Genomic DNA, 19,765 nt, shown 5'->3' on the forward strand with positions numbered 1-19,765 from the left:
TATATTTTATTTTATTTTTTTTTTTTTGAAAAAAACATGGACCTATTTTTGGGTAGTAAGAAAGCTGAATAATTGCAACCATCCTGAACCAGGCCTAAGATGCTCCCTGGTGAAAGCTCACCTCTGTGGCATTGGTCCTTTCTGCACCCTTGAAGCCCTTGAATAGAAGCAGGGGATATTGGAAACTGAGGAATGCTAAGCAAGCTATCTGAGGCAGGCTGGAAAACAAGGAGTAGTGCTTGTGTATCTGCAGAGGAATGAAAAAAAAACAAACACTTTAGATCACTTGTGGTTGTGGATCTTTATAGTAACACATTTAGAAAACGTCTTGCATGATACAGAACAAGATAGGCATGTCCTGTGTTGAGATGGGATTTAGACATTTTCCTGTTATTTTGGATTAAATTAAAAGAGGAATAATTAATAAAATGTATCCTGCTTTTTTGGTAAGTAAAGATGCTCAATACCTCACAAAGCTTCACAGAAGAAGACTATCACAAAAGAATCAATTCAACAGGTTTTTTTTTCTTTCTTTAACTGACACACTCTAAAGTGATTAATACCAACAAAACATCTTGGTTTAGATCAGAGGACAGTGCAGCTAATCGTTTGGACAGAACGCTATTTAGTGCACAAAAAGTCCTAAAATCTTTGGACAAAATCTGTCTTTGTGCAACATTCAAAGCCTCGGAGTAAAGGTCCGTTAATCTTTCAGGGTAGCTCAGTCTTCATCTTTTCTAATTGTGTCACACTGCAGACCAATTCTGTTTGGTACTCAGTGGGCTTCCACTGCAGGACAGAGCCGCTTTGTTTTTGAAATAATCCATTTTACACTGAAGGAGACACCACACAGACAGACTGACAGAAATAAACCACATGAACAGCTTCCTTTTCCTTCTCTCACACAAATGAAGACATCAAAGAATGAAGGTTATTTCTGAGTTATTTCCAAAGAAAACAAAAGAGATAAATTACTCACCAGAGGTGTCTTGGGGCAGTCGATTTTTTGCCACACCAGAACACTAAAGTGTGTCCATGATAAGAGGCTACCAAGTACGTAGCCAACTTTATTATGCAAAGTGCCACATGCCAGGAGAGGGTAGTATAGAGTGGGGTAGTAGAAGACTCCCAGAATCACCCAGTTCTCTGCAAATACAACACCAGTGTGTGAACATCTGAAGGTGTGACGACATTTTGTTTCATCTTCGCACTAAAGGTAGTTCTGGCCTAAATAAATCTTAAAGAATCTGTTTGGATTAACAGGTGTTAATTATTTAGCAGCTATATTTTTTCTGATCTGTGAAGCTTTTACGGTTTATGGTTTGGCGTAAAGGTGCAATACAGTGACTCCTTAAAATTATAGCTGTTTCTTATGTAATTTCAGACAAAAAAAAACAAAAAACAAAAAAAAAACTGTTCAAAATGTCTGAGTCTAGGAGAGCAGGCATGCAACAAGACACAACAATCAAGTTTTAGAACAAATGTAGTGTTTTAAGAGTGGTTATCCTTCCAGTGTTTTCCTGAAAAATATTTTATCACACAATATGGACATAATATACGCTAAGCCATTGCAGACAAGATGAGGTTGAGCTCACGTTTGTTCGTGGAGTCTGTGGTGAAAGGTAAGGGATTGGGGGATATGAGCAGCCCCCAGAGTTTGCACAACAGCACTCCAAACACTGCCACTGCCAGACCCTTGTGCTGCGTGTGATCCAGGAAGTTGACTGGACTGAGAGAGCAAATCAGCAGCTGTTTAGTGCTCGCATGTTACCAGACCAAAATATGAATGAGAGAATGGTTAGTCAATGCATTTTAAAAGCTGGAATCTATCATTCATCTTCCTCTCATTTAAAATAGGTGGAAAGATCAGTGGGAATTGATTATTGTAGTAGAATAGTATAGTAGCAGTACAGAACAATAAGAATGTATTTCTCCAAGGATTTAAACACCAAAGAAACATATTCACAAATAGAGTGTGCCACTGGTTAGAATCGAAGCAAACCCTCAGAACTGGTAATAGTTAGATTATATCTTCAATGTTTATTACGTTTTGTACACACGGCAGTCATATTGCAGACATATGAACCTTATGTCTGCTCAACGAGTCCTCGGATTTCCCAATGTGAATTCAAACCGTTTTTTTTTTTTTTCTCTCTCTCTCCAACTGGTAACTTCGAAGATCAGCTCTGACTGAAAATGGAATGCAGCATAGTTGCAAGATGGACCACACAGGCACGATTTACATATGGGGCCCTCATGGATGGAAAATGGGTTGAAAATGTCTTTCAGATGGGATTATTTGGTTACGTAATGCCCTGTGTTAACTGCCTATAAAAGTTTGATGCTGGACAATTATGGATAAGAAGCAGGGCCCATGTTGGTGCATGTTCAGCTGATTTTCCAGATACTCATTTGGGACTCATCTGAACTCATTAGAACTCAGATGAAGTTCAGATGAAGTTCACATGAAATCCACATGAAATCATGTGGATTTCATGTGGCTGAAATCCACATGAAATCATGTGGATTTCAGCCAGCTTGAAATCCACATGATACTCATGTTCAGATGTTAGCTCGGATATTGGATTTTCTGATTGTTGAAATGCTAACCAGTGTTTGCAATGCAAACAAAAAATGTATTTCTCAAGTCCTGATGTGTTCAAACATTAAAGTAATTTGTTCCAACTAGAGGCCCTAAGTATAGACTTATGTGATCAAACTCTATGAAGAAACATTTTCACAAGGAATCGCTGTATGGTTTGTGCCATTGGTATAGAAACACAATTTGAAAAATTGACTAATAGTTTTGTTTGCATGGCACCCATATTAAATATTGAACTTTAATACTGTGCTCTGTTAAATGTTAAAAGTCAGATGTTTCTTTGTAAACACAAGCCTTACGCATGCTAAAGTTTAAATTCCAACTTGAACAGCTAGGAGGAGTCAGCAAATTTAACTGTTTCTATTACTTACAACTGAAGAACTCTGTCCTCATGCAATTTCAACTTTAGGGACAATACATGTTTTTAATTGTCTTCATTAAGAGCAAAGTGGAACCAAAGTCAAATTTCTTGTTTGTGTGCACACACTTGGCAAATGAAGCCGATTCTAATTAAGCTTCCTAGCACCAATAAATCTAATACTGTTCCAACTGTTCCATCAATTGTTCACTGATGGAATATTAAACTATATGAACAGTGCTTCAGAAATAAACAAACTTGCCAACCTTTTCAGGTTTCCTGGTTAGTTGGCAACCATATTAAAATGCGTTTCCCAAAATGTTTTCAAGAAAAGTGAAAACACAACTGAAAGCAAAATAAACATACACTTTTACCTCTGATTTATGACGCGACAACTGAACCAGCAAACACTTCAGAGATCTTAAAGGCTAAATTTCACCCCTCAATAGCAAATGGTCTCTAAGAGAGATTTTCCCCATCTAAGTAAACTTGTTTACATGTTAAACCTTATTTTACTCCAAAGGATTTGAGGCCAGTGGAACAGAATGTTACCAAACAACTTGAATATCACAGTAATCCATTCATTTGAGTAAAGAAAAACATAAATGATACCTGAGTAAACCTGGAAGTCCTTTCTGTCTCTTGCCGACCTTTGTGCGCCTAGCGAGGATGGCTAGAATTAGCATGATGACCATCTGAAAGAACAGACATCTTGGTTAGCTTCAGCTGCAGAGCACCATGCAGTGACATGTAACAAAAGGCTTAACCTCAGTCTCATTAGTGTTCCCTATAGATGCGGTCTGACCAACGTGTCATTAGTCAGGATGACCATTTACTGAGTTGTGGGGTTCAATGACCTTTTTGACCTGTGACACATTTAGGAAACACTGGGGTGGGAACAATGTTTGGCTATTAACTGAGGCAGTCTATCGCAATTGTCTCTAAAAAGAACAAACCCTGGGTATCATCTCCACATAAGATTATAAGGCGTAATCTAAAAAGAAATTAAAGCAAGATTTAAGATAGTGGATACTGTACTATTCTTAACTATTGCACATTTGTTTTGCACCATCAGCAGTCATGAATGAACATCTCGGATGAAGATGTACAATTTTCATGAGTCAAAACATGACAGAAAGGTTTTTCCAGTATACCACAAGAAATACAAATGTCTAAAGTTTGCTTTATAATGTAATTTCTTTAACCCAAGGGGTCATGCTACACCGAGTTGTTTTTTTTTGTTGTTTTTTTTGCTAATGATAATAGGACCAGGCATGGAGTAACTTCCATAATCCAGAAAGTGAAACATGACTGACACTGCATAACCTCATTAAGCACGTCAGCGTAATATTGTGTAAGAGAAAAAGTGAACGGATGTCAGACTCACAGATATCGCAGTGATGCATATGTGATACAGCATGTCATCTGCAGTGGGGTCACATGGAGGGATAGTTCTAAAGAAAAAGACAAATGATTCACATGTTACCAAAGACAGAAGGTTACGCCCAGAGTTCCTGAGCTGACCTTCGTTGTACCTCACTAAGCATTTCACGTCAGTGTCAGGATCATTTGTTGCTGGAAACTTGGTGGACAAAGTCTAAGAGCAGAGATTTGGATTTAAACGGATTGGTATGAGTGTGACACGAGAAAAGCCTATGATCATGTTCCTGTGCGACAGGGGAGGTAAATATGCTAGGTTCACACTGGGCGTCCAGAAAAACATCAAACATAACATTTTCTGACCTTTAGTAACTTTTTAGGCATACTGCTTGTTGTTTTATGCAGAGTCACTTGTGGATTGTTCCAAATTTTGCTGAATTTTCAATTGAAAATTTAACTTTGACTGGGCCATTCCAATACATTAGTAAGGTACACCAATCCATTGTCTGTCTGGCTGTTTGTTTACTGTTGTTCTCCTGCTTGAAGTTGAACCTTTGACCTAGTCTCAGAACTTTTTCTTCCTTTAAGAGGTTTTTCTTTATTAAAATGATTTAAACTCCAAATCAATACTGAATGTTGAATTCCTGCCTATTTTGGGTAAAATGTGTTAAAGTTTTTAAGCCTTTTTGTTAAAAAGATTCAGCCAATAATATTTGCAAACTTAAAAGCCTGAAAATGATATAGTTTAAGAATGACAAAAAAAAAAAAAAAAAGAAAAAAAAAAACTCCAATCTGGGTCACCTACTGTGACACAGTAGAAGTTTGGTACGAGTCACCTTATATCTCAGTGAGAGGTGTATCTCAGCACCGACTCCAAACAAAAGATTGGGGAATTACTACTCAACATGAGAGAGAGAACAGATGAAGTTGAATTTGTGTTGAAAAAAAACAGCATGATGTTCAAAATTACGGACAAAATACGGATCTGAAATGAAGTGCAGTTAGAAAGTGCTATACTTACTCTGTTTCAATTTTGGATGGCAGTGGATCCAGATCCGGATACTCATAGTCCACGAGCGCATCCTTATCCATTGTGCCGTCTCTTTTTCAAACAGATCCTGTTACAAAGAAGTTGGAAAACTGTCCACAGTGTCTGGTGACGGAAAGCTGTGATCCCCCTGCCTCGAGGTGGGGGGAGGAATCTGCCAAGTCCTACGTTGGCCTCTGCTGCGGCTGCGGCTGCTGCCCCGGCGTCCTTGTTCTCCTGTGTTTGGTCTACTCTCACTCAGCGTCGGCTACCCTCTCTCACAGTCTCTATTCAGGTGCCCTCGTCCCGCTCTGGTCCTGAGTATAATGTGACAAGTCCCAGCTCCTGCCTGCTGCCTCCACCCTGCTTTAAGGCCCTGTTTCAGCTTAGGGTTACCACCAACAAACCTGGAGAAAAAGAGTGAGAGAGGGGGGCAAGAATGTGAGAGAGGAGGGAGATATGTGGAGATCTGGGGAGCCAATCTGGAAGGCCACCTGTGTCTTACCGGGATTACATCTACTGTTTAAACTCCGCTGGCGGACCTGTTGCTTGTGGCTTAAGAGGTTGGGTGTGCATGGTAATAAAACTCCAGCTTTGACTGTGTGGGTAGCTGGAAGCAATGGGTCTGTCTTATCAGAGCCATTGGAGTTCCACGCTGATAACAGGGAAATTCTACTGTTGTTCCTTTTTGTCGTGGTACAGGGATACCCTGTACCACGACAAATCATGTGTGAAAGGTTACCAAAGGCTAATCAAGGCGAGTCACCAAAACCACATGCGGCAGAATGCGTTTAGCAGGACAGAGAACATTCTCCCAAAAGGTTATATCTCTCCCTCTCAGATGGATAAGAATCAATTCTAACTAATTCACTTCAGTACTTTGTCATTTACTGATAAAGAACAGATACAGGGAACAGAATACAGAGTGCTATGATAAAGTTTGTACACCCCTGAGCATGTTCAGATTTTGTAACATTACAACCAAAACCACTGTGGTATTTTATTTTGACATTATGTGACTCACCGATACAAACGTGTGTGTCATTACAGAGTGAAGAATCCCTGAACTTCTGATTAGATGAAGAGCATATTTAACTATACATTTTTAAGACTTTCCACAAATTTTCCACTGAATTTAGATCTGGACCTAATTTATGTATCTAGTTTTAGGGTTGTTGTCCTGCTGGAACAAGTTCCTATAGTCTCAAGTTTTGTTTTGTTTTTTAAGCCTCAAGCAGGATCCTTAAAGCGATCTTATATTGGCACATTGTCAACATTTCTACTTGCATATCTTATTACTTAAGAGACAGAACACAATAATGAAGACTCACCTGCTCCGTGTTTTTGCACAAATCTAAACAAACACATATTTTTCAATTTTTACAACTAAGAGGGCAAACATGTAAATAATTAATCATTAACTTATCTGAATGACGGCTATCAAAGCGAGAGTTTTGTCGTGTTGTAAGCACCTGTTTTACTGTCCAAACATTGATACAACCTCCTGATCTTAATCCTGATAGTCACAAAGGATTAAGATAATGTCATGTTATCATTTCAGCTGTGCAGAATTTACTGGTTCAGCCTCTTCAAATCTCCCCTGCTGGAGACAGAACAGTCGGGTCCCTTTATTATCACTCTTAAAACATCCATGTCTGAAACTGGGAAAAGTTATATCTTCTACAGAATTTGTACTTTTTCCCAAATTGAGAAATTTAAGCATCATTTATTTTAATGTAAACTGCTAAAGAGCAAACATTTACTTTGCATACCTACTTATCAAAACATGTTTGTGGGATTCCTACTCTAAGCAACCATTCTCTGAAAATTCAGCATACTGTATTTACAAAAAAATTATCTTAAAAATGTTGTTTTTACACAAATTTGAATAATTAAATTTATAAGGTCTGTATTGTCTGTAAATGTCATTGACAGCAATGTTTTCCTTTTGTCTCCGAGTCTGAAATTGCTGTTCATTATTTAACCCCAGTCAGATTAGAGAGAGTCTTATTGTACATTCTCAACTTGATTTTAATCTGAAATTGAACAATATGCTTGGATCTAAATGACTACATTATAGATCTGACTAGACGGCAGAACGATGTGTTCAGGTTCAACTTTGGTCACTCTAGTCAACTGACCACAGCAACTTGTGTTTTCTCCTTCCCCAAAATTGGCAGTGGCTAAACAGTAAATGGGACTTCATATAGCTTTGTTTTAATAATGCCAAAAGATCAGCTGCTTTTATAACAATTTTAAACTTCAAACAGTTGGACTGCATTTACTAATTGTGTAATTTCTAAAGGCGGTCAGTCAGACTGGATTTTATTTAGGGGCAACAGAGTAATATATATATATATATATATATATATATATATATATATATAAACTTTTCTCTGCACCTTACAATTTTACATTACTTTGTGTCAGAGTATCACTGAATAAATCAAGTAAAATCCAGTGATGGATGTTTGTGGTTGTAGTTTGACAGCATGTAAAATAGATGATTAAAACTTTGGCAAAACACTGAATGTCTGTGGAGATTTACTTTTTGCTTCCGCAGGGAACATGTTTGTTTCTCATACACTATGACTAGATGAAAAGAGTCCTCTAATATTAAAATGCAACAAAAAATGTCCCCTCTAACACTCATGAGAACACAGCACACTAAGTCACCAAATCAAATGTGCTGCCAAAGCAAAAGCAGCCCACCAAATAAAGGGGTCACTGAACAAAGAATGCTTTGAACAGTTACATCACAGAGAGGTGGTTTGATTGAATAAGACACTTAACTTACTTGTATCAGGTTTAGGAAGTTGACTCAAAAGGTCTTTTTTTTTTTTTTTGTAAGAGGCAAGCTATGTTAAGAACAGACATGAGCCTTGAAAAAAACAGAACATAATTGAGGTTCTGACTGGATAATCCATTTTTAACAATGTAACCATGCAAACCATCAACAGACAGGCCATGCATTAACAAAGCAATCAATGAAAATGTTTCCACAGCTTTACAAATCTCATGGAATACCTCCATGTTTCACATTCATGTTTTGTGTGCACATTTATGATCGAATAAAAATAAAAAAAGTTATTTGATTTCTTAAAATGGAAAATATTAAATTGAAATACAAAATTTTGTCTTAAAAAATTGATTGAAATTGTTCAGATTTCTTTTAAAAGCCGAGAACAGGCAGAAAACAATATCTCGGTTGACTTCTGTCTGAAATTAGTGTGTGAATGAATGCATGTAATGTACCAGTCCAATGCTGCACAGTTTACGGAAAACTGCCTGCGCTTTGAATAACCTGCAAAGAGAGAAATGCCGAGATGACTGTTAATGTTAATTCAGGCCAACATGGACTGAACAGCTCGTCTCACTTTATCTGCTGCCATTGCTAAAACTACAGTCAGACTACAATCCCAAAGCAGCACAGAAAATCAAGGTCATCGTTCACAACTTCTCCTTTTGTTCGCCGATTGGCTCAATACAAATTCTACCGGAAAAATCAACTTCAATGGGAGAAAGCCCAGATGGAGCAATGAAGGGAGATTAGAATCAAGTGAAATTGGGAAAGAAGTCAATGGTCAGGCTAACTAACAGCAGCTGTGCATTCCCTTTTCCATACAGTGACTAGGAGGGGAGGAGGGTGAATCACCAACATTGTCTTATTGTTGAAGACAAAAAAAAAAAACTAACATCATTTTACATACAGTTATTCACTACTGAAGCAATACTAATCTGCCATAAGCAAATAAAAAAAGCAACATATAGTTATAAATACAAAGACATGAAAAATAATTTCATCTTTAGCCAGTTACATCTGTCCAGTTTTAAAAATAATTTTAATCTAAAAATATTATCTTAATGTAAAAACAAGTTTTGTAGAGTTTGAGGATTTTCTGGTTTTAATGAGCTCCTCCTCATTAATCTTCGTCAGAAAATAAAACCTGTCATGATTGCATGAGTCAGCTGCTTGCCTTTGTCTTTTAGAGGTTTGCATCAAACAAGTACAGAATGCTATACTTCGTTTCCTCTATTCAATTCCTCTTGAAGTATGTTAACTTAGTTAGCCTTGATTTCCCTCTGTTAGTTTTTGTTGAGGGGGGAAACAACAAAGTATGTGTTCTTAGGGCACCCAAATGGCTAGCAATGGTCCTACTTACAGCAAAACAAATGCAGACAGACCAGAAGAAACCAAACAAACAGATGATAACTCACCCAGGTGGCTATTTTGACATCATTGAGTTGGGAACAAGATAAAACTGGTCATATACTTTTGGTTCTCTTTGCTGTTTGTTTGACTTTTTAATGCTATAAATATAAAAATAAAACTAAATCAAGACTTATGTTTATCCATTGCACAAAAGCCAAAAAAACAAAACAAAACAAAAAAACACTCATATTCAAGTGTAGTAGAAGTGTTCTAGAATAAAAATCAAACAAACCATTATCTATGGGTTTCACACTGATATCTGATTAGAAAACACAATCATCTGAATGCGTGGACGTTCAAGAAATATAACCAGCTGACGTGATTCCAGTTTTGTGCTTCTCAATTTAAAACAAAATCAGCTGTGCTGACCCGTCATATTTCCCACAGTTGTGAAAGCATCACTTTTTCTTTTTTTTTCCGTGACAGAACCGGTTGGGTTCGGCTTCAAACAAACCTCACGACAAACTTCAATCCTTTGAAGTGGAGCTTGATCTTCCGAACAAAGGCACTTTCAGCACCGCCAGGTAACCGAGTCACCTGCGCCTTTGCTCTGCGCGCAGGAAACGATCCTGAAACTTCAGCATTGTGGTTAAATAACTGACTCGCATTAAGTATCGACGCTGACTAAACACCGGAACAGATTCTATGAAGCCTTTATGTGCGGTGGTGGAAATCTTTCAGCCTCCTGAAAGAATCACAGGTGGGTGTGCTGGTGAAGCGCTAAGTAGGCTTGAAAAGTTAATATCTACGTTAATAGCAATTGATTTTGAGATTATTATTATTATTATTAATTATGCACACATTTTTTTCCCATTAAATCTTTGACGCTATAAATTGTCTAAAATAATCCCTGCAGATTAGCTCACAAGTTTTTACAAAATTCAGTCCTAAATCTGGCTCTTACCTTTGGTCCGTCTTGTCCAGTTTACTCTTAATTTGAAGAGGCTTTTTTCCCCTCTTCACAGGCACCTTACAGCAATCCAGTTATTACATAAACAGCGATCTCAAGGGTAACTTTTTTTCCCCCCTGGACACCCCATGCTACACAAAGGTGGGACTTTGCTCTGTCTCTATCTTGTGATGGTGAAAGCATCATAAAATGTCTGCTCTATGGAAACAGAAAAAAAAAACAATGTTGTGAAACATTAAGTCGTGACTAATGAGGTCAAGTTCAAGTTGTTTTCACTGATGCTGTTCATAGTGAAATCTGTGTGTTTTAGTGTCTTAAAAGTGATTTCCAGTGGCGTATCTTGTTTGCTACTAAATGCACAACAAGAAGACAGCTGGGGAATAAAGTTCTTAAAAAATATCATAGAAGAATCACTGTTCTATGTTTGCATTAATTGCATCACTAGAGACACAACAATCAAGCTGATCTGTTGGCATTTGTAATCCATGTGGGCAGCGAATAACTTTTGACAGATGTCAGTGTAGAGTTTTAAGCAATTTTTTTAATTCCAAGTGTTTCTTCTGTGCAGGTTTTCCAACGTTTACAAAGAGTCTGATGACCCTCAAGGCATGAGAGCTAATGCAGTTAATGATGCTATTAAAACAAACAATTACAATAATTGTCTTCAGAACGTCCGTTAGTACATTTGTTTCGTATTTCTCTTTTGAAGCTTTTTGATTGGTCTTCATTTGTCACTTGCATAGCAATTAAATGTCATATTCTGCTTCCATTAGTGTAAATAGTTACATGATTTGCTAGTGTAACAGCTCTGCATGTTGTCTCAGCTCATACTGTTTAACCTTACCTAAACAACTTATGGTTTTCTGATTCATACATGACTTTTTCAGCTTTTATACCTTCAAGAATCCATAGTTGTTGTTTGTCAAACAAGGACAAAAGTAACTTTTTCTTAAACCAATTTTCTCTTTTCCATTAATTTTATTTCTGTTATTCCAACTATTTCCTTAAAAGTATACATTGATTCAAAGTAGCTGTTTTTGCAAGTCATTTAACCAAATTACCAATTATTATCTTACTCTAGGTTTTCTTCTGAGAAAACATTTTGGCAATCTTCTATCCCAGCTGACGTGCAGAATGAACTTCATAGTCATATCTGCAGTGTAACCTATTTGAATTTATATCCAATCTCTTTGGTATTCGTTCCTTTGTGCTCCACATACAGCAACATAAATTGACCAGTTCAGATCGACCAGTTGTGAGAAATATTGTCTTTATATTAAATTGTGGCTCCCAAAAGGCCTCCAGGGTGCACAGGGCTAATTACTGTGGATATTTTTTACTGCTCAGTCTGCTCCACCGCCTGTCATAATCAATGAGCCCTGTTACAGTCAATTAGAGCATAATTGGATTTTGTGTTTGTTTGAGGTGGAAAAGCGTACATTTGAGCCGACATAAAAGACCTGCTTATCTCTGTCGACAGCTGCAATGAAGCTGAATGGAGTCGGGTAGCTGTTAATATCCAGGATAATTAATGTCGGTGTCAAACATATCTTTAAAAAAATGTTACTGCAACATACATAGTTTTTACGCTTAAGAAAATCCTGCTTTTTTTTTTTTTAAGATTGCTACTGTAGTAGACCCAAGGGCGATGGTTTCCTTTTGAAAATTGTCATGTTTGGATCAGTTTTCACTTCCATTTTTCACATTCCTTAGCGGTCAGGTGGTGGGTTACCCATGCAGAAGTAATAATGAAGAGGTGGAGGAGGAATTTGTCTCCTTGAAACAGAGCAAAGCCTTCGCCAATGGAAACAACTTGTCAGGGCAAGTTCAGTTTATATTATTATTATTGGTGGTTGATGATGAAAACTGGAAATGTAAGGGATAAACTACATGATAATCTGTAAATTCACGAAAGAGTTTTTATTGTGGCAAAACACCAGCTGTGTTTATGTTAGTCACATGACCAAAGAAGGGTGCCACTCTGACCAGAGGATCTGAGTGGGGCGTCCAGGGTATTCCACGTCGGTGCTTCATCTGAAAAGCTGCAGCTCCTCTACCATCCACAGACTGACTGCCATATAATTGGTTCACATTCTTTCTTGTTTAATTCAATCCACTGAATGCCTACCAGTGACTCATTTTTCGCATCGGACGACTGAACTCAGAGGATTTAATCACATCGGATACATTTTAATTAAGGGACAATACTCAAAACCTTCATAAATGTGTAATTTTTTTCTATTGCTGCATCTACCAAAATCCAAAAAACATATATGTAACAGGAAGCAACCCTTGGACATTGACCTGCCCATCTCTATCTTAAAGCTCCATTCTGCTGGTCTCCCATTACTGTGATGTATTTTAACACTCCAAGCTGTTTTTGTAGCTTTGTTCATATAGCTCTTTGAAGCATCCTCACAGAGAGAGGCAACTTACAAGGCTATGAAGTTAAAACATGTTCTTCATTTATCATTCACCGTAAAGTTCTTTCAGGCACTAAATGTTGAATTTTCAGTTAGTTTTTGGTATGAAACCTTTAGTTACAAACTGATGCCAAACACAAAATGTGCATCATTGAATGTTGGTCTTAGATATTACCGTTTATGTTCTGAAATGATATTTTTTGCGCTTGAAGCTACGCAATATTGTGCGGGGGTTTTAGAAAGATTGTGTTTTGTTAGTCAACAATATTACCCCTCGAGTTTAGGAGCTGTGGTAATGCTTGAATCGGTCAGAGTTAAGTGGCTTAACAAACAAAAGCCCCATTCCTCACGCAGAAGCACTGGGCAGAAAAAGGGGGGGGGGAGCAGCCAATGTTCTAAATAAAACTTTGAAACACTAAAGGTCTTTTCATTAGCTTATTGCTCAAGATCACTTGAGATGGTTGCAAAAAGTCTGAGCACCGGAAAGTAAAACATAGCCAAGTGAGTGGAAAAAAAACCTTGTGCATAGTATAATATGTCATCTCAATTATACTGTTCAGCTGTAGAAATGTCAAGTCAAATCTTATTTTCTTTAAGGCATACCTTCCTACCATTAAAGACTCTAAACATTTCACATTTTTCAAAAGGATCATCAGACTGGAAAACTTTTATTTTGCTCATGAGGTTGGCAGGTTCAGTCTTCTAACGGTGTTCTGATATTTACAATTGTTTTGGGAATGTGATATGAGAGCTGAACGTTTAAACATCTAAAAGCTTTTTTTTTTTTTTCTTTCTCTATAATCCGTTGCTTAATGGATTCTTTAGATTGCAATCCAAAGTTAATATTGCTGTAGGGAAAGACACAAAAATAAATTTTAGTCTCACTGGTCATTTCTGCAGTGATGTATCACTGTTATTGTGCTGCGCAGAAAGAAACAGATTTATTTCAGAGTTTATGAGCACAGAGAATGAGACATTATATCTAAAGAGCTTGTGACAAGTACAAATCATCCTGATGGTTATTAAAGTGGTCATGATTACTCTGTTGAGGACGGCGGTGTGCAGTGCTCACTGTGTCATGTTCCTGCTGTGCTTGCCTGACAGGCACCTGAAATTTATGGCAGGGAGGCAGGGTTGAGTCTGAGCTGCTGTGTAGTAATCCTCTTTACGTAACGGCTCAGAAAACACCTTCAAACACACTCCGGAATTTAATTTGATTTTTCACGACCTGTTTATCTAAGGTAATGGTTTCCAGTGTATGATTAAACACTGTCTGGAGATAATGATGGTACACACATGCACTAAGACTAAGGTGCAGTTTATGAGATGAACCTTTACAAACCGAGACGTCGTCTGACATAAAGTCTGCGAACGTTTTCGGCAGATGTCTCATTTTATCTACTGGAAAAAGCTCAGTGAGTTTTCATGTGTCCTGTCGGAGACCGCGAATGATAACATATAATCTTTAGGAAGTCTGCTTGTTTTCATTGCATTGCTCTTCGTGATGTGTGTTTATGTTGTCGGGTAAGTGTGTGTTCATGTCTGTTTTAGCCGGGGTGTTGTACTTGCGGGTGTGATTGATGTCCTTGCTCTGGTCTCTGCTGGGTTATTGTCTCTGTGTGTGAGGGGGTTTCTGATGTCTCACTAAGCATAAATCTAAAGCCTCTGCTGATCTGCTGGCCAAGAGTTCAGAGGAGTATTGGCTTGTTGTTCAGTTTTGTTTTTGTTTTTTAAGACGTCTTTTAACATATCAGTGATGATAATGTTAAATTTTTGCAGTCACTTCCAAGTTACCTTTTAACTGGTAAAAATAGAGACTAACCTTAGAGCTTCCCCTGAAATGCCAGAATGCAGTACAAATGTGGAAGAAATATACTTAATTATGGCCACAGAAATTTCTTGAGGAAATAATTGTGCCACTATAGATTTCTGACCATGGTAAATGGATTTTGTTTTGGTCTTATGGGTAATTTTGCTATTTCATACATAATAGCTTTCAATTATTGTATTAATACGAACTCTTTTCATTTACTTGGTGCATGTAATGGTTATCTAAAATAGAAATTTGTAAAATGATCCTTTTAGAGGTAATTGAGGACAGAAAAGGATGGAGGTCATAATATTTTGCAATCTGTCAGTGTGGAGTTTGTGCTTAGATCTTCAGGGTTTACTGTTTTTTTTTTGTTTGGTTTTTGTTTTTACTCTGTTTTTTTTGTTTTTTTTTTTTAATTAAGATCCATTATGTTCCTTTTAATTGTAGCTGATTATTCACCATTTTTTGGAACTGTTTGAATTAAGGCCAGAGTGTTTTCCATGTTCATGAATTTAAGGTCCGATTATTGTCGAGTCCCTTCATCAGACAATCACTTGTGCCACAGGCACTAAGTCTGTCCACTCCTCATAAAATCGAGGCGGCCTCCTGCTCTGTTAGATTTTTCTTATGAATAATGCATTCATCGTCTGAGGCTGCAGACGCGTCTCACTGTGTGTTTAGAGATGCTTGACTTTCACACGTCTCTGCTGGAATGAGGATGAAGCAAGAGCTTGTCTAAACTATCAGAAACTGCAGGGAAAATCTTAGAAACACAAAAGGAAAGAGCAGATATTCCTCCTGCTAGATGTTTGCATTGGAAGCCTGACAATGGTGACTATATTCAGGTTTGTATGTTTTCCAGTGATCTAAATTAAAACTGTAAACAACAACAAAAAGCAGCGGCAAGTTAAGTTATTTGGGGCGGGTTTTTGAGATATTTCACCTGTAGTAATGTGGGTGCTGCTCTGCTCTATCATGGTAAAGAAACCAGAAAAAAAAAAAACCTATTGTATTTATTTTGTTCTGACCTTAACATGTGATAATTAAATGACACAAGGAGCTCCATAGAGCCACTGCTCCTCCACATTAATAGGAATCTATTGATGTGGTTTAAAACATGTGATCAGGATTTTCCCAGGAAGACATATTCTGGAAGGTTACTGAGGATGTCCAACTGGGAGGAGATCCCAGCGCAGACCCACGTTTTTTTTATAGGAATTTTGAATATGGAAATACTCTGGAATTTTTCACAATGAGGAAAGAGATGTCTGGGATATCAGATAAGCAGAAGGCAATAGATGGATGGATACTGATGCAATGACTAAAGACTATCACTTCTTCAGATTGCAGTGCCTCTTATTATTAAATTAGGACTTTTACAGTTCTCAGTAAAAGTTCTAGTATTTAAGGCTTAACTGGGTCTCCTTATTGCAAAGCTTCATTCCTCTGGCTAATTTTACTGGAGGGTTTTTTCTCAGGGGGCTAAGGAGCAGAGTGCAATATTGCTTGCGCTCCAACACACTGGTAACTTAATGTTATCATTTAAACTATTTAATATTAATAGTTTTTGATGAAATATTACCAATAATGGGCAACAGGTCGACTCCTTTTTGTTATTTGTAACATGTTTGCATCTTTTGAAAGAAGAAATCGGTGTTATTTGAAGAAATCAAGAAAATATATCATGATATTATGTTGCATTAATTCTAAATTAAGGAATATACTTATATTTTTCCTTTGAGGTATTTATGTGTGTTTTATGAGTAAAAGAAACTATTGATTAGAAAGTAGGCATAAAATGAAAACAGATTTTCCCGCCTCTGTTAATTGATTGCACTGCTCGCTTTGAACACAGGGAGAGCCGTCAGTGTGATGATTTGTAAAAGTCAGCTCAGCACAAATGGTCAGATTAGAGGGATTCTGGGTGTCCGCCGAAATCCCCAAGAGACGATAGCGCCATCACACTGATGGGTCCCCTGCAAAGATCACTCATACTAGACTCCATTAGCCGAAGACACCCGTCCACATGTCACTGAGTGAACAAAGAGACACATTTTCACTCAACACTAAAAGAGGAATGCCAGGGGCTATAAATTAGGTCAAGGTAAACACATCATGACACAAGAAAAATCTTGTGTGATCCATTAGTTGTGTAACGACCAAAAGGGAGTTTTAGAGTAGCACTTCTTTATAGTGTCAGACCTCTAACATATTTATAACTAATCGTCTCTATATGATATTAGGAGACTTGTTTTGGAGTCGGGGGCGGGGAATGCGAACACCAAGGACATTGACTGGTTGTAGCATTCATTGAGGACGTCTTTGTTTTTGGAAGATCTGGATATTGTAGCTTTGTCCCACGTACACTCTAGATCAGTGTTTCTCAACCCTGGTCCTCACCGCCCCCCCTGCCCTGCATGTTTTAGGTATTTCCCTTCTGCCACACACCTGAATTGTATCTCTGGGTGATTAACGGGCTTCTGCAGTACTTGATGGTCATGCAATCATTTGAATCAGCTGTTCTGGAATAGAGGCACATCTAAAACATGCAGAGCAGGGGGGCGGTGAGGACCAGGGTTGAGAAACACTGCGGTAGATGCTATTTCCCTAATGTGGGAGATGGATTGGTTTCCACCTACTGTCACAGTAACGTCACTGTATTGATTTCATGGAATCCTGCCATGGGAACCTGGCTCATATTTCCCTGGAGAGATCTGACGATGAGTGGCGACGCAAACCCCTGGGGCCAGCAGTGTACGAGCAGCGTAGCATGCTTCAAGGCTAAGTGTTTGTCACGTTATTTTCATTGCAATCTTCTGAAATGGCTCTTCAAAGGTAATTTCTGAAACACTTCTAATAACATCCTTGCCCTTACCTTCCTCAGTGGGACTCTTACGGTGTGATTGGATCATAAAAAAAAAAAAAGCCCTCCTTGATCTTGTGGAGTCACACGACTGTTTTTCATGTGAGCTGGACTATAATTAGGACCACAACAGATTGTCATTTGCATACACATGTTCAGGTGAGCGAATGAGAGGCACAACCAGAGTCGGTTCAGAAATATTACGATGGCAAAAATCTAAAAGTAGATGAAATAATGGAACAAAAAGATAAAAAATACCAATGAGGCATTAAGAGTTGCAGGAAATAAATATAGTAATCTCGATTTCTCTTTTAACTATTTTTCATATGGACGTCAAACAAAGAGACTGTACAAGGTATTGCCATCCAGATCTGAACAAACGACTTTTTTCTCTTTTATTCCTACTGGGATTTTTCTCTCAGGAGAGCAAAAGCAGTACAGCACTGCTGTGAGGCGACTCCTTTCATTCTGCAGCCGCTGAAATCTAGATGTTAGCATGCGTATGGCTGTTTGCTTTGATGTTAAAAAAATAAAAAGTCTCAGTGTTTTGCTCCTCCTTTTAATACGACATTTAATATGTTGTAAGAGGTTGTGCCTTTATGTTTTAATAGACACAGTCATAAAACAGAAGAAGTAAGTCAGGCTTTTGTGCGTCCACACATTATCAAGGCTCAAGACAATGGCCCTAAAATGTCTTTTCCAATTTATAACACAAAAATACAAGATACAGATTAATTTCAAAAGTAAGTTGATTTTATTTTACAGGGTAGCAGGTTTTTCTTTCTAGACCATAGCTTAATGATCTTCTTGCCCACACTTTAGTTTTTTTTTTTTTTTTTTTTTTTTTCTGTGCAACAAGATGTTGAATTTGCTGTTCATTATCTGTACCATTTGTTATGGTACTTGGCAGCTCTGCATGTGCTACCGACCGGTTTAATATTACACATCATCGCTCATGCTGTCATCAGATGCCATCATGCAAATAATTCTCTGCAGTGATTTGCATCTCGGCTTGCGACACTGATCAATGCTCCATTGGTTGTGTTCACCATTTAGGCCCACAGTGATCCCGTTTCCTTTTGTTATCTCATCTAACGGTTAACTATATTTCACAAATAAAACCCTGGCTTTAAGAAAGTGGAAGAAAATCTCTTTTTTTTTTTTTTCAGTTGCTCCAATGTAGAGACTGGTGTGTGATTGACAGGTAAAATCCCTGAAAGCCTCATCTGACATGTTATTGCTCTGGGTCAGGAGCTGCAAACAGGAGTTAGCCTCCATACTCCCCCCATATCTACTGTTTGCTGCTTCTTTTTTTTTTTTTTTTTCTGTTCACTATCTTGCCGCCTTATAAGATTTCACTCCTTGCTCTGAATTATTGACTTGTCTGGAGACCCCGTGTGACTGAGTCGGCTGTGCACTGCTGACTGTCTGCAGGAGGACAAAGCTTTTGTTTCTGCCGAAATCTGAAGCAACAGTGAACACACGATTGGGTCTGACAAAAGATTTGAAATATGCAGCGTATTACACAAATGTGCACAAATCGTTAAATGAAAGGATTCATATTACCAGTGTGTTTGTGATAAGTGAAGACTGTTCTGCATGGCTGCATAATTAATGCTTTTATTCTTGTGAAGGAAGTCTGAAGGGGGGTCGAATCTTTGAAATTATATATTGATCAGTTTGTGCCTTGTTTTTTTTTTTAGTTCTGTCTGCAATGTTTGTCCATCAAAAGAAATGATTACCTAGTTTGTTTGTTTTTTCTTAAGATAATATATTGAACACAAAGATGTCGTCTTTTGTATTCCTCTTTGACAAGTTTAGTTTTCTAAAACATCTGTCTTGGTACATTTTTTTTTCAGCACACCCTTAAAAAGAGGGAAAGTATGGCTTTTTTTTTAGTTTTGTGCAGTTCCAGTAGAAATTGTATCATGGGTAAAGAGATAAATCTTTATTTAACATGTGTGTCAGTGAGTGCAATAGTCACATGCAGTGTTATGTTTTTACACACTTGTCACACTGAAATATAGATCATCTGGCATATTTTAATAAAGTAAATGTCAAAAGCATTTGTGAAATTGTGATTTATTTTATCATGGGTAAAATGCAGTTTTAAAATCTTTCAACCCAGGCTGACAGACACTTAAAGAAAAACCCTCTGAGCCCAGGTTCAAAATGG

General features: G+C 37.7%; 1 protein-coding gene and 1 long non-coding RNA gene across 6 annotated transcripts in view; one reads left to right on the forward strand and one right to left on the reverse strand.

Moving 5' to 3' along the window:
- Positions 1–10,555, reverse strand: part of stra6 (signaling receptor and transporter of retinol STRA6) — a 21,456-nt gene extending 10,901 nt beyond the window's left edge. For 2 of the 4 annotated variants that reach the window (XM_016673728.1, XM_007556806.2), the window contains exons 1-7: positions 10,485–10,555; positions 5,362–5,774; positions 4,348–4,414; positions 3,573–3,655; positions 1,596–1,729; positions 980–1,146; positions 122–247 (exon numbers count right to left, since the gene is read on the reverse strand). In XM_016673728.1, the coding sequence (XP_016529214.1) occupies positions 122–247; positions 980–1,146; positions 1,596–1,729; positions 3,573–3,655; positions 4,348–4,414; positions 5,362–5,432 (648 nt within the window). In that variant the 5' untranslated portion in view covers positions 5,433–5,774; positions 10,485–10,555. Of the gene's footprint in view, positions 1–121; positions 248–979; positions 1,147–1,595; positions 1,730–3,572; positions 3,656–4,347; positions 4,415–5,361; positions 5,775–9,585; positions 9,800–10,034; positions 10,132–10,484 lie in introns of those variants that run through there. The other 2 variants (XM_007556805.2, XM_007556802.2) reach the window with 2 other exon arrangements.
- The window catches only part of LOC103141251 (uncharacterized), a 17,968-nt gene continuing 8,394 nt past the window's right edge, over positions 10,192–19,765 (forward strand). Inside the window, exons 1-3 of one of the 2 annotated variants that reach the window (XR_476564.1) lie at positions 10,192–10,280; positions 10,546–10,631; positions 11,059–11,145. This is a non-coding gene — a long non-coding RNA (uncharacterized LOC103141251). Of the gene's footprint in view, positions 10,281–10,545; positions 10,632–11,058; positions 11,146–19,765 lie in introns of those variants that run through there. The other variant, XR_001662700.1, reaches the window with a different exon arrangement.

Source organism: Poecilia formosa, unplaced genomic scaffold, assembly GCF_000485575.1.
Source record: "Poecilia formosa unplaced genomic scaffold, Poecilia_formosa-5.1.2 Scaffold81, whole genome shotgun sequence".
Lineage (NCBI taxonomy): Eukaryota > Metazoa > Chordata > Actinopteri > Cyprinodontiformes > Poeciliidae > Poecilia > Poecilia formosa.